The sequence below is a fragment of the Carcharodon carcharias genome, chromosome 17, assembly GCF_017639515.1.
Source record: "Carcharodon carcharias isolate sCarCar2 chromosome 17, sCarCar2.pri, whole genome shotgun sequence".
Lineage (NCBI taxonomy): Eukaryota > Metazoa > Chordata > Chondrichthyes > Lamniformes > Lamnidae > Carcharodon > Carcharodon carcharias.
In genome coordinates this window covers 108,891,918-108,907,364 of record NC_054483.1, presented here as the reverse complement: position 1 = coordinate 108,907,364, position 15,447 = coordinate 108,891,918, and the positions used below count along the sequence as shown (strand labels likewise).

The window sequence follows — 15,447 nt, the reverse complement described above, 5'->3', positions numbered from 1 at the left end:
ACACAAGCTCCCCTGCTTTCTGGGGAAGGGACTTCCACAGATCAACAACCCCCAGAGAAAGGAAAATCCTCCTTTTGGTCTGCCTTAAAAGGGACGCCTTTAATTTTTAAACTGTGTTCCCTGGTTCTAGTCTCTCCCACAAGGGGAGCATCCTCTCAGCCCTCAACCCTGTCAAGTCCCCTCAGGATCTTCTGCGTTTCAATAAGATCGCCTCTCATTCTTCTAAATTGCACGGGTGTAGGTGTAACCTGTTCAACCTTTCTTCATAAGATAAGCCCATCATCCCAGGAGTGAGTCGAGTGAACCTTCTCTGAACTGCTTCCAATGCAATCCTATCCTTTTCAAATAAGGAGACCAAAGCGGTGCACAGTATTCCAGATGTGGTCTCACCATGGCCCTGAACAGCTGCAGTAAAACCTCCCTGCTTTTGAATTCCATACCCCTTGCAATAAATACCAACATTTCCATTTGCCTTCCTATTCACTTGCTGTATCTATCTGCAAACTAACCTTTTGAGATTCATGGACCAGTACACCCAGATCCCTCGCACTGCTGGGTTCTGCAATCTCTCTCCATTTAAATAACCTAAACGTAAAAGCAAAATACTGCGGATGTTAGAAATCTGAAATAAAAACAGAAAATGCTGGAAGAACTCAGCATGTCTGGCAGCACCTGTGGGGAGAGAAAAAAGTTAACGTTCTGAGTCTGTGTGACTCTTCTTCAGAGCTAAAGAGAAGTAGAAATGCGATGGATTTTATACTGTTTAAGTGGGGGGTGGGGCAAAATAGAAGGTCAGGGATAGGTGGGAGCTCAGGAGAGGTTTGACAATGATGTCATGGACACAGGACAAGGAGAGTGTTAATGGTAGTGTTAAAGACTAAAGGAGGTGCTGATAGTGGCATAAAGGTAAGATAGCAACCAGGGATGGGTAATAAATGTTGGCCCAGCCAGCAAAGCCCACATCCCATGAATGAATAAAAAACAAGTGTCAATGCTCCGTGAAAGCAAAACATTTAAACAAGTGACGGATGGTCCTGTTGTGGGGAGAGAGGGGGTGGTTGTGGAAAAAGGATAAAATAAATAATTAAGTCCGCGAGCATGACCCAGACCTCCCTGTCGCTTGCCATTTCAACACCCCACCCTGCTCTCCTGCCCACTTGTCCATCCTTGGCCTGCTGCATTGTTCCAGTGAAGCTCAACACAAACTGGAGGAACAGCACCTCATCTTCCGACTAGGCACTTTACAGCCTTCCGGACTTAGTATCGAGTTCAACGGCTCCAGACCATGAACTCTCTCCCCTCCATCCTCACCCCTTTTATAATCCAATTTTAAAAAGATATTTATTCATTTATATTTCTTATTTACTTTAGCTCTGAAGAAGAGTTATACGGACTCGAAACGTTAACTCTGTTTCTCTCTCCACAGATGCTGCCAGACCCGTTGAGTTTTTCCAGCATTTTCTGTTTTTATTCAATTTAAATAGCATATTGCTTTTCTATTCTTCCTGCCAAAGTGGAGAAGTTCACATTTTCCCACATTATACTCTATCTGCCAAATCTTTGCCCATGCGATTAACCTGTCTATATCCCTTTGTAGACTCTATCTCCTCTTGACAGCTTACTTTCCTACCTATCTTGGAGTCATCAAATTTAGCAACCATATATTTGGTCCCTTCATCCAAGTCATTGATATAGGTTGCAAATAGCTGAGGTCCCAGCACTGATCCCTGTGACACTCCACTAATTACAGCTTCCCAACCTGAAAATGAACCATTTATCCCTACTCTCTGTTTCCTGTTAGATAACCAATCCTTTATCCATGCATATGTCACCCATAGAACCTTATCAAATGCCTTTTGGAAATCCACATCTACAGGTTCCCCTTTATCCACCTTGCTTGTTACTCCCTCAAAGAGCTCTAATAAATCATTAAACATAATTTTCCTTTCATAAACCCATGTTGACTCTACCTGATCCCAATATGATTTTCTAAGTATCCTGTTCTCACTTTCTTGATAATGGATTCTAGCCATTTCCCTATAACAGATGTTAGGCTAACTGGCCTATAGTTTCCTGCTTTCTGACTCCCTCCATTTTTAAATAAAGGTGTTACATTTGCCATTTTCTAATCCACTGGGATCCTATCTTTGCCAATCTTATTCGCCCAATTTACAAGTAGATTAAAATCACCCATGATTATTGTGGTACCTGTCTTCCATACTCCATTTAGTTCTTCCTGTATACTCTGTCCTACCATGTGATTACTGGTTAGGGGGCCTATAAACTACTCCAACAAGTGACCTCTTACTGTAGCTATTTCTTATCTCTCCCTAAACTGATCCTACATCTTACTGTTTTGAGCTAAGGTCATCTCTCGCTTCTGTACTAATGACACTCTTAATTAACAGAGCTACCCCAGCACCTTTTCTTAGCTTCCTGTCTTTTCAAAGTATCAAATACCCTTTAATATTCAGGCCCCAGCCTTGGCCACCTTGCAGTCATGTCTCTGTAATGGCTGTCAGGTCATACATATTTATTTCTCTTTGTGTTACCAATTCATCCATTTTGTTATGCGTGCTGCACGCATTCAGATGCAGAGCCTTTAATTTTGTCTTTTTTATAATTTTTGCAATCTCTGGCCTTATCTGCCGGTTTACTGTTAAGTCCCTTCCTGCCACACTGTGGTTATCATTATCCAGATCACTACCCTGCACTATTACCTTGTTCCTTTCTTTGATTTACCGCGTCTCCTCTCACATGGTCCCTTTCCCCCACAGTTTATTTTAAAGTGCTCCTTACCACCCTAGTTATACGACTCACCAGAACACTGGTCCCAGCACAGTTCAGGTGAAGCCTGTCTTAATGATACAGCCCCCACTTTCCCCAGTACCTGAATCGAAACGCTCTCACACCACTTCTTACACGTTGATCACACTGCCCCGCTTACTCCTGTAATAATCCTCCCCACCTTTAGGTCTGCCTTGTAATTGCTCTCGTACTCCCAATGCAGAACCCGACCTAGTCCGATGTTGTTGGTGTCCCACTGCTCCAACCTCTGGACCCCTCCCCACTGCTCCGACCTCCTCCAGCCCCAAGGAGACTCCCAGACCTCCGACCCCCCCGCTGCCCGAGCCTCCTCCGACCCTCCCTCGACCTTTGACCCTCTTTCCTCCCCCCCCTCACCACCGCGACCCCTCCCTCCTCTCACCCCCTCATGACCTCTGCGTAATTTTCAAGGGCAGGTAAGTATATATTTATTTGTTCTTACTCCTGCGGGTCATCTCTCTTTCCGATGCTAGTTGGAAGTTACGGCCCAAGGTTTTTAAGGAGCTCGACAGAGTGGATTCTGAGAAAACATTTCGCCTGGCCGGAGAATCTAGAACGTGGGGTCACAGTCCCAGGCTAAGGGACTGTGATAAGGAGAAATTTCTTCACTCGAGAGGTTACAAATCTTTGAAATTCTCTACCCCAGAGAGCCGCGGATGGTCAGTCGTTGAGTATGTTCAAGACAGAGGTTAATAGATTTTTGGGTACCAGGGGGACTGAGAGAGAGTGTGGGAAGGTGGAGTTGAAGTGGAAGATCAGCCATGATCTTATTGAATGGTAGAGTAGGGTCGAGGGGCCGAATGGCCTACTCTAACTTCTATTTCTTATGTAATTACATCTTATTTCTCTGGCTCTTGTGTCTCGCACAGAGAACCTTCAGAGGGAGAAAAGCAAGTGTTACCAAGCAAGGCATAGAATGAAAGTTCTGTGCACACTGCACCCTTGACTCGAAAATTCCATGATTTTTCTTTGCTAGAACCTATCGGCCGGTAAAGTACTTCAGAATCAATTTTTATAACTGCACTTGCAAGTGTTATTTGAAGTTCACCTTTTTATAACAAAGAAATTCAAAGCAAAACAATTAATCTATTTTTGCCTAACCCCTTCCAGGCTTGGTAATGCATTACAGCCGGTAAATAAATTGATCTTTCCTCCTCATGATTGCTAGCTAGTTTTATCTTTTTCTACTGGTAACTGAAATGTTTGTGGTTTTTCTCCCTTATTATCAATCTCTGAAATAGGAGCATAGGACTTAGGAGCAGGAGTAGGTCAGCCGGCCAGCTCCACCATTTGATAGGATCATGGCTGATCTGATTGTGGCCTCAGTTCCACTTTCCTGTCTGTCTTCCATAACCCTTGACTCCCTTGTTTATCCAAAACCTATGTAACTCCGTCTTGAACAACTTCAATGACACAAGCTCCCCTGCTTTCTGGGGAAGGGACTTCCACAGATCAACAACCCCCAGAGAAAGGAAAATCCTCCTTTTGGTCTGCCTTAAAAGGGACGCCTTTAATTTTTAAACTGTGTTCCCTGGTTCTAGTCTCTCCCACAAGGGGAGCATCCTCTCAGCCCTCAACCCTGTCAAGTCCCCTCAGGATCTTCTGCGTTTCAATAAGATCGCCTCTCATTCTTCTAAATTGCACGGGTGTAGGTGTAACCTGTTCAACCTTTCTTCATAAGATAAGCCCATCATCCCAGGAGTGAGTCGAGTGAACCTTCTCTGAACTGCTTCCAATGCAATCCTATCCTTTTCAAATAAGGAGACCAAAGCGGTGCACAGTATTCCAGATGTGGTCTCACCATGGCCCTGAACAGCTGCAGTAAAACCTCCCTGCTTTTGAATTCCATACCCCTTGCAATAAATACCAACATTTCCATTTGCCTTCCTGTTCACTTGCTGTATCTATCTGCAAACTAACCTTTTGAGATTCATGGACCAGTACACCCAGATCCCTCGCACTGCTGGGTTCTGCAATCTCTCTCCATTTAAATAACCTAAACGTAAAAGCAAAATACTGCGGATGTTAGAAATCTGAAATAAAAACAGAAAATGCTGGAAGAACTCAGCATGTCTGGCAGCACCTGTGGGGAGAGAAAAAAGTTAACGTTCTGAGTCTGTGTGACTCTTCTTCAGAGCTAAAGAGAAGTAGAAATGCGATGGATTTTATACTGTTTAAGTGGGGGGTGGGGCAAAATAGAAGGTCAGGGATAGGTGGGAGCTCAGGAGAGGTTTGACAATGATGTCATGGACACAGGACAAGGAGAGTGTTAATGGTAGTGTTAAAGACTAAAGGAGGTGCTGATAGTGGCATAAAGGTAAGATAGCAACCAGGGATGGGTAATAAATGTTGGCCCAGCCAGCAAAGCCCACATCCCATGAATGAATAAAAAACAAGTGTCAATGCTCCGTGAAAGCAAAACATTTAAACAAGTGACGGATGGTCCTGTTGTGGGGAGAGAGGGGGTGGTTGTGGAAAAAGGATAAAATAAATAATTAAGTCCGCGAGCATGACCCAGACCTCCCTGTCGCTTGCCATTTCAACACCCCACCCTGCTCTCCTGCCCACTTGTCCATCCTTGGCCTGCTGCATTGTTCCAGTGAAGCTCAACACAAACTGGAGGAACAGCACCTCATCTTCCGACTAGGCACTTTACAGCCTTCCGGACTTAGTATCGAGTTCAACGGCTCCAGACCATGAACTCTCTCCCCTCCATCCTCACCCCTTTTATAATCCAATTTTAAAAAGATATTTATTCATTTATATTTCTTATTTACTTTAGCTCTGAAGAAGAGTTATACGGACTCGAAACGTTAACTCTGTTTCTCTCTCCACAGATGCTGCCAGACCCGTTGAGTTTTTCCAGCATTTTCTGTTTTTATTCAATTTAAATAGCATATTGCTTTTCTATTCTTCCTGCCAAAGTGGAGAAGTTCACATTTTCCCACATTATACTCTATCTGCCAAATCTTTGCCCATGCGATTAACCTGTCTATATCCCTTTGTAGACTCTATCTCCTCTTGACAGCTTACTTTCCTACCTATCTTGGAGTCATCAAATTTAGCAACCATATATTTGGTCCCTTCATCCAAGTCATTGATATAGGTTGCAAATAGCTGAGGTCCCAGCACTGATCCCTGTGACACTCCACTAATTACAGCTTCCCAACCTGAAAATGAACCATTTATCCCTACTCTCTGTTTCCTGTTAGATAACCAATCCTTTATCCATGCATATGTCACCCATAGAACCTTATCAAATGCCTTTTGGAAATCCACATCTACAGGTTCCCCTTTATCCACCTTGCTTGTTACTCCCTCAAAGAGCTCTAATAAATCATTAAACATAATTTTCCTTTCATAAACCCATGTTGACTCTACCTGATCCCAATATGATTTTCTAAGTATCCTGTTCTCACTTTCTTGATAATGGATTCTAGCCATTTCCCTATAACAGATGTTAGGCTAACTGGCCTATAGTTTCCTGCTTTCTGACTCCCTCCATTTTTAAATAAAGGTGTTACATTTGCCATTTTCTAATCCACTGGGATCCTATCTTTGCCAATCTTATTCGCCCAATTTACAAGTAGATTAAAATCACCCATGATTATTGTGGTACCTGTCTTCCATACTCCATTTAGTTCTTCCTGTATACTCTGTCCTACCATGTGATTACTGGTTAGGGGGCCTATAAACTACTCCAACAAGTGACCTCTTACTGTAGCTATTTCTTATCTCTCCCTAAACTGATCCTACATCTTACTGTTTTGAGCTAAGGTCATCTCTCGCTTCTGTACTAATGACACTCTTAATTAACAGAGCTACCCCAGCACCTTTTCTTAGCTTCCTGTCTTTTCAAAGTATCAAATACCCTTTAATATTCAGGCCCCAGCCTTGGCCACCTTGCAGTCATGTCTCTGTAATGGCTGTCAGGTCATACATATTTATTTCTCTTTGTGTTACCAATTCATCCATTTTGTTATGCGTGCTGCACGCATTCAGATGCAGAGCCTTTAATTTTGTCTTTTTTATAATTTTTGCAATCTCTGGCCTTATCTGCCGGTTTACTGTTAAGTCCCTTCCTGCCACACTGTGGTTATCATTATCCAGATCACTACCCTGCACTATTACCTTGTTCCTTTCTTTGATTTACCGCGTCTCCTCTCACATGGTCCCTTTCCCCCACAGTTTATTTTAAAGTGCTCCTTACCACCCTAGTTATACGACTCACCAGAACACTGGTCCCAGCACAGTTCAGGTGAAGCCTGTCTTAATGATACAGCCCCCACTTTCCCCAGTACTGATGCTCATGCACCACGAATCGAAACGCATTTCTCCCACACCAGTCTTTGCGCCACACGTTCATCTCTCTAATCTTATTTACCCTACGGCAATTTGCTTATGGCTCAGGTAATAATCCAGAGATTATTACCTTTGAGGTCCTGCCTTGTAATTTAGCCCCGAGCTGCTCGTACTTCCAATGCAGAACCTTGTTCCTAGTCCTGTCTATGTTGTTGGTGTCCCACATGGACCACGACATCTGGATTCCCCTCCTCCCACGGCAATTTCCTCTCCAGCCCCAAGGAGATGTCCCAAACCCTGGCCCCGGGCAGGCAACGCAGCCTGCTGGGTTCATGCTGTTGACCGCACAGAACTGTGTCTATCCCCCGGCTATACTATCCTCAACTACCACACCATTCCTGTTTACTCCCCCGATTGAATGGCTTCCTGTACCACAGTGCCACTCATCCACCCTGCAGCCTCCGTTGTCATCTAAAAGACTTGCAAGAGCCTTGAACTTATTGGACAATTTCATGGGCCGAGGCTCCTCCATTTCTTCCTTCTCAGCCCCCATACCTGCCTCATTCGCAGTCACACACATCTGCCCTTGACCACTGACCGAATCGGATGACTCTATTCGTATGAGTGTGACTGCCTCCAGGGGCAACGTGCCCAGGTAACTCTCCACCCCTCCCCCCCCCCCCACCCCGATACATCGTGGTATCGGTAGATAGCCCAGCAACACATTGAGCTGAAGCTCCTCAAGCTGCAGACACTTCCTACAGACATGGCTGCCTTGGATCTCACAAACTGCAGCTGCAACACATCACCTGCCCTGCCATCCTTACTGTGTTTTAATTAACTAATTAATTACTCGCCTAATTTTTAAAATTAATGCCTCTCCTCACCGCCACTTACTGTACTGATTTAAACCTTAGTGATAGAATAAACTCTAACACTTAAAAATAAAACAGTGGACTCACCAGCTTCTGACTTCCCTCTGCTGGAGTCTCTTAGTGAATGATAAGGTAGCTATTTAAGGGTCATTTAAAAATTTACGTTTTTCTAATTTTCAGTGCTTTATGCACACTCCCTAAGAACAGCTACTCATCAAGCAATCGACTCATGGCTTTCCTGTGATGTCACTGTCTATTTTTCAAACTCTGAGCATGCCTGAACTCCCCCCCCACAACCGGTCTGTGTTCTCCCACAGGTCCTGTCACTGTCCCTGGAATGTGTAACATTGGGAGTGGGACATATTCAGCTATGGACTCCCAGGGTGACAGAGTACCCTGTCAGACATTTTGAAGATTGCTAATGGTTTCAGGCATAGATTTTCAAGTTGAGACTGTCGCTCCTTTAGGGGAGGGTGTGAGTGGAGGAGGGGAGGGGGGGGCTGGAATCATTCTGAATGGGGAGGGCATAAGAGAAAATTTGAGACACGGGCAATTTTAATGCCTGATCTCCTTGAATGGGCGAGAAGTTGTTAACCCAGGATGTGGGCTTAGCTGATTGGACCAGCCTTTATTGCCCATCCCTAGTAGCCCACGTGAAGGTGGTGGTGAGCTGCCTTCTGGAACCGCTGCGGTCCATGTGGTGTAGGTTCACCCACAGTGCGGTTAGGGAGGGAGCTCCAGGGTTTTGACCCAATTATAGTGAAGGAACAGTGAAAGAGTTCCAAAGTGACTTGGAGGGGAACTTGCAGGTGGTGGTGTCCCCATGTGTCTGCTGCCCTTGTCCTTCTAGATGGTAGTGGTCGTGGGTTTGGAAGGTGCAATCAAAGGAGCCTTGGTGAATTCCTGCAGCGCATCTTGTAGATGGTACACACTGCTGCTACTGTGCATCGGTGGTCAGGGAAGCGAGTGTTTAAGGTGGTGGATGTTGTGCCAATCAAGTGAGCCTATGTTGTCCTGGACACTGTCAACCTTCTTGAGTGTTGTGGGAGCTGCATTCATCCAGGCAAGTGGAGAGTATTCCATCACACTACTGGCTGTGTCTTGTAGATGGTGCACAGGCTTTGGGGAGTCAGGACTAGATAATGACCACATAATCTGTTTTAATGGTGTTGGTTGAGGAATGAATATTGGTCTGGATACTTTGGGGAGGAAGGGGAGCTCAACTTCTCATAAAAGACCCCATGGTCGTCACCTATATCCATCTAAGGGGGCAGATGGGGGTCTCAGTTTAATGTCTCATTCAAAAAATAACATCTCTGATAGCATAGCGTTCCCTTGGTACTGTACTGGGAGGGCCAGCCTGGATTTGACATCAAGACTTTGAATGTTGGCAGGTTCCAAGGTTCCAAAGGTTAACTATTCACACATGCATGTGTCATCCGATGATGTCAATTACTCCTGACACTCACTTGGAACAGGAAGTTGTCATTGTTTTATTTTGCAACCTATTTGGAAACAGAGAGACCTGTGGAACCCCTGGGAGATGCACACGCTGCTGGCGGTTATAATCAGGCTAGACGATCACCTCTCCTTTGTCTCACAGCCTCAGTGATTGATGGGTTTATTCAGTTGTGAAGAGTTGCCTTTGTTCATTTTTCTTTTTGTCTATTTCAGTTCACAGGAGGATAAGCATTTTGAGGGCTTTTACCTTTCCTGATCTGGAAGAGATTTTTGCATTAATTTATGTAATGTTCCTGATAAGGCCAGACTTGGCGTACAGAATTCTGAGATGCACCAGCCATTTAGAATGCTAATTTGTGATAATTTGAATAGTTGTGTAGATTCCATTGCTCCCTGCTAATATCCTTTAGGGAAGGAAATCTGCCTTCCTTACCTGGTCTGGCCTATGTGTGACTCCAGACCCACAGCAATGTGGTTAACTCTTAACTGTCCTCTGAAATGGCCTAGCAAGCAACTTGTGTCAAACCGCTTCAACATCTTGGGGGCCACCATTGACCAGAAACTGAACTGGACTAGCCATATAAACACTGGGGCTACAAAAGCAGGTCAGAGACTTGGAACCTTGCAGCGAATAATTCACCTCCTGACTCCCCAAAGCCTGCCCACCATCTACAAGCCACAAGTCAGGAGTGTGGTGGAATACTCTCCATTTGCCTGGATGATTGCAGCTTCCATAACGCTCAAGAAGCTTGACACTGTCCAGAACAAAGCAGCCCGCTTGATTGACACCCCATCCACAAACATTCACTCCCTCCATCACCGACACACAGTAGCAGCAGTGTGTGTACCATCTACAGGATGCACTGCAGCAACTCACCAAGGCTCTTTAGAACCCAGGATCGCTACCATCTGGAAGGACAAGGGCAACAGACACATAGAAGTCCCCATCCAAGACTGACTTGGAAATATATCACTGTTGCTGAGACAGCTCCCTCCCTAACAGCACGGTGGGTGTACCTACCCCACATGGACTGCAGCGGTTGACGAAGACAGCTCACCACCACCTTCTCAAGGGCAATTAGGGATGGGCAATAAATGCTGGCCTAGCCCAGTGACACCCGCACCCCGATGAATGAATAAAGAAAACATTCCAGAATGACAACCCAGATAGGGTCAGATTGCACACATTGCTCTGAGACAATGAAGCTCACCCAATGTTTGCAATTATAAACCCAAAATACTGGAAAACTCTCCACTGGTCAGGCAGCATCTGTGGAGAGAGGAAGAGCAAAAAGCAGCGTTAATGTTTCAGCTTGATTAACTTTTGCCAAAGCTTTTGAGAATAAAGCAGCAGGAATCCCCTCACTGATATCTTTCAAACTCCATGAGAATTGTCCAAGACTTGCATTTATATAGCACCCATTATGACATCTTAATGCACTGTACACCCAGTCAAGCACTTTTGAATGTTGTAATGTGAGACAGGTGGCAGCCAACTTGTGCACAGCAGGCTCCCACAAACAGCAATGCGCCAATAATCTGCTTTTAGTGATATTGGTTGACGGGTCAATGATTGGCCAGGGCATTGAGGGATAATTCACCTGCACGACTTCGAGATGGTGCCGCGGGGTCTGAGAGGGCGAACAGGGCCTCGGTTTAAAACCTCATCAAAATGGCAGCAGCTGCAGCAACGCAGCCCCCACTCAGTGACGCACAGAGGCGTCAGCCTAGATGTGGTGCTCCAGTCTCTGGAACGGAGCTTAAATTCGCAGTCGAATGACTCGGAGTCAGTAGTACAGCCCACTGATCTCATATCTAATGCTTAATGGATTGGAAAATAGCAAACCTGGCCGCCATTTTTGCTTTTAAACTGAGAAAATACAGATGTGCGAACCTTATTTGAATTGTGGTGAATTTTGTCTCAGAGTTTGAGGGAGGCTGTAGATGATTATCTGAAAAGATCAGGTCTGATCAGAGAGAGCCAGAATCTATGGAGAAGGGACTGATCACACATCAGAGCAATTTATTTGATTCATTGAGAAGGTTACTTTATAAGTCGGTGGATAAGCTGGAGGTGGTGGACGTTAGCATTTCAGGAAGGATTTTACCATAATCCCACCTATGGACAGCGTTTCCAGGTGTGTTCCGGCTGGATAGACGGGCAAGTGTTTACTGGTGAGAGGGAATCTCAGAACAGTGGCGGCTGGAGATGTGTCAGCCTGGAAACCGCCACAAGGGGTCACTGCTGCTGCTCTTTGGAATCCTGGCCAAGATTGCAGATGAGGCCAAGCACCAGGATTTCCCCCCCACTCTCTGTCACCACTTCTCTTACACTTGTAATCGGGGCTGCACATCCGTTCAGACAAACACACACACACACAGAAACAAAACAGCGAGGACGTTTTCTGTGCAAACTTAATGCAGAGGCGCTGTCCATTCTGCAGTACTATAGACAGAGTGGTTTCAGGGAATGTTCAGCCTGAGTCCGTTTAAACATCATGCGAGCGCATCGAAGAAGCAGTTAAAGAGAGACTAGCTTTTATATGGCAGCTTTCACAGCCACCAAGTGTCTGGGACTGGGACTAACTGGTTAACTCTTTCTTTCAAAGGGCCAATTCAGGCACAGTGGTGTGTCTCTGTGTTATATCTTTCCAATAATTTGGGGAAGATGGAGAGTGAGCGGCTCTTGATGGGGGAATTTTATTGTTATGAAGTCTTATTAAAAATACGAAGCCTTTGGAAAGAGGAATATGTATCTGCCGGGCACAGCAGTTGAAGATCCTCTCCAGCCCAGTGTGAAGATTGGGATGGGGATGGGGATAGATTAAGGAAAGAAACTGCCTGGGTCCTCAAATCTCCAACATGGTGTCTCCGTGAAATGTGAGGCTGTGGGTTCAGACCTGAGGTGTCCATTGTTTCCTCGCCTCCAGGTTTATATGGGGTCGATTCCTAACAGCTGTCCAGAGGGTAGGGGGAGGAAGATTCAAAAGGGCTGAGATGATGCATTTATGTTTAAGTATCTTTGGTTTGATTTTTTTTCCCCAGGAGCCTGAATGGGATGTAAGCAGCGCTTTTGTAGCCAATGCTGCCAGTCACATTAGACCCAAGAGCAAAGCCAAACCTGACAAAAAGTCAAAGGAAAACAAAGAGAATGAGGCTAAAAGCCATGAGGTGAGTGTGTGTGTGTGTGTGTGTGTTTCCCCGTGTGTGTGTGTCCCCTGTGTGTGCGTGTGTCTGTGTATTCATGTGTGTGTGTGTGTGTTCCCATGTATGCCTGTGTCTCTATGTGAGTGTGTGTTCCTGTGTGTGTGTGTCTGTATGTGTTCCCTTGTCTGTGTGTGTGTGTGGCTCTTATTGGGGTTGTATGTGTGTCTGAATAGGTGGGTGTATGTGTCCCTATGTCTGTGTATTTGTGTGTGTGTATTCGTGTGTGTGTGTGTGTGTGTGTGTGTACTTTGTGTGTTCCCGTGTGTGTGTGTGTGTGTGTGTCCAGTGTGTGTCCTGTGTGTGTGTGTCCTGTGTGTGTGTGTGTGTGTGTGTGTGTGTGTGTGTGTGTGTGTGTGTGTGTGTGTGTGTGTCCTGTGTGTGTCCTGTGTCCTGTGTGTGTGTGTCCTGTGTCCTGTGTCTGTGTGTGTCCTGTGTCCTGTGTGTGTGTGTCCTGTGTCCTGTGTGTGTGTGTGTCCTGTGTCCTGTGTGTGTGTGTGTGTCCTGTGTGTGTGTGTGTGTCCTGTGTGTGTGTGTCCTGTGTGTGTGTGTCCTGTGTGTGTGTGTCCTGTGTGTGTGTGTGTGTGTGTGTCCTGTGTGTGTGTGTGTGTGTGTGTGTCCTGTGTGTGTGTGTGTGTGTGTGTCCTGTGTGTGTGTGTGTGTGTGTGTCCTGTGTGTGTGTGTGTCCTGTGTGTGTGTGTGTCCTGTGTGTGTGTGTGTCCTGTGTGTGTGTGTGTGTGTGTGTCCTGTGTGTGTGTGTGTGTGTGTGTGTCGTGTGTGTGTGTGTGTGTGTCCTGTGTGTGTGTGTGTCCTGTGTGTGTGTGTGTCCTGTGTGTGTGTGTGTCCTGTGTGTGTGTGTGTCCTGTGTGTGTGTGTGTCCTGTGTGTGTGTCCTGTGTGTGTGTGTCCTGTGTGTGTGTGTCCTGTGTGTGTGTGTCCTGTGTGTGTGTGTCCTGTGTGTGTGTGTCCTGTGTGTGTGTGTCCTGTGTGTGTGTGTCCTGTGTGTGTGTGTGTGTGTGTCCTGTGTGTGTGTGTGTGTGTCCTGTGTGTGTGTGTGTGTGTGTCCTGTGTGTGTGTGTGTGTGTCCTGTGTGTGTGTGTGTCCTGTGTGTGTGTGTGTCCTGTGTGTGTGTGTGTCCTGTGTGTGTCCTGTGTGTGTGTGTATGTCCTGTGTGTGTCCTGTGTGTGTGTGTGTCCTGTGTGTGTGTGTGTCCTGTGTGTGTGTGTGTCCTGTGTGTGTGTGTGTCCTGTGTGTCCTGTGTGTCCTGTGTGTGTGTGTGTGTCCTGTGTGTGTGTGTGTGTCGTGTGTGTGTCCGTGTGTCGTGTGTGTGTCCGTGTGTGTGTGTGTGTCCGTGTGTCCGTGTCCGTGTGTCCGTGTGTCCGTGTGTCCGTGTGTCCGTGTGTCCTGTGTGCGTGTGTCCTGTGTGCGTGTGTCCTGTGTGCGTGTGTCCTGTGTGCGTGTGTCCTGTGTGCGTGTGTCCTGTGTGCGTGTGTCCTGTGTGCGTGTGTCCTGTGTGCGTGTGTCCTGTGTGCGTGTGTCCTGTGTGTGCGTGTGTCCTGTGTGTGTCCTGTGTCCTGTGTGTGTCCTGTGTGTGTGTGTGTCCTGTGTGTGTCCTGTGTGTGTGTGTCCTGTGTGTGTGTGTCCTGTGTGTGCGTGTGTCCTGTGTGTGCGTGTGTCCTGTGTGTGCGTGTGTCCTGTGTGTGCGTGTGTCCTGTGTGTGCGTGTGTCCTGTGTGTGCGTGTGTCCTGTGTGTGTCCTGTGTCCTGTGTGTGTCCTGTGTGTGTGTGTGTCCTGTGTGTGTCCTGTGTGTGTGTGTGTCCTGTGTGTGTCCTGTGTGTGTGTGTGTCCTGTGTGTGTCCTGTGTGTGTGTGTGTCCTGTGTGTGTCCTGTGTGTGTGTCCTGTGTGTGTGTCCTGTGTGTGTCCTGTGTGTGTGTGTGTCCTGTGTGTGTGTGTGTCCTGTGTGTGTGTGTGTCCTGTGTGTGTGTGTGTCCTGTGTGTGTGTGTGTCCTGTGTGTGTGTGTGTCCTGTGTGTGTGTGTGTCCTGTGTGTGTGTGTGTCCTGTGTGTGTGTGTGTGTCGTGTGTGTGTGTGTGTCGTGTGTGTGTGTCGTGTGTGTGTGTCGTGTGTGTGTGTCGTGTGTGTGTGTGTCCTGTGTGCGTGTGTGTGTGTCTGTGTGTGTCCTGTGTGTCCGTGTGTGTGTGTGTGTGTGTGTGTGTGTGTGTGTGTGTGTGTCGTGTGTGTGTGTGTGTGTGTGTCCTGTGTGTGTGTGTGTGTCCTGTGTGTGTGTGTGTGTCCTGTGTGTGTGTGTGTGTCCTGTGTGTGTGTGTGTCCTGTGTGTGTGTGTGTCCTGTGTGTGTGTCCTGTGTGTGTGTGTGTGTCCTGTGTGTGTGTGTGTGTCCTGTGTGTGTGTGTGTGTCCTGTGTGTGTGTGTGTGTCCTGTGTGTGTGTGTGTGTCCTGTGTGTGTGTGTGTGTCCTGTGTGTGTCCTGTGTGTGTGTGTGTGTGTGTGTGTGTGTGTGTGTGTGTGTCCTGTGTGTGTGTGTGTGTGTCGTGTGTGTGTGTCCTGTGTGTGTGTGTGTGTGTGTGTGTGTGTCGTGTGTGTGTGTCCTGTGTGTGTGTGTCCTGTGTGTGTGTGTCCTGTGTGTGTGTGTCCTGTGTGTGTGTGTCCTGTGTGTGTGTGTCCTGTGTGTGTGTGTCCTGTGTGTGTGTGTCCTGTGTGTGTGTGTCCTGTGTGTGTGTGTCCTGTGTGTGTGTGTCCTGTGTGTGTGTCCTGTGTGTGTG

General features: G+C 46.7%; 1 protein-coding gene across 3 annotated transcripts in view; it reads left to right on the top strand.

Annotated features, from left to right (window-relative positions):
- Window positions 1-15,447, top strand: part of zgc:123010 (uncharacterized protein LOC641500 homolog) — a 204,531-nt gene that overhangs the window by 64,307 nt on the left and 124,777 nt on the right. For all 3 annotated transcript variants that reach the window (XR_005945696.1, XM_041210199.1, XM_041210198.1), the window contains one exon: window positions 12,510-12,635. Coding sequence is in view for 2 of the 3 variants with exons in the window: in XM_041210199.1 (XP_041066133.1) it covers window positions 12,510-12,635 (126 nt within the window). In the remaining variant the exon portion in view is untranslated. The remainder of the gene's footprint in view (window positions 1-12,509; window positions 12,636-15,447) is intronic.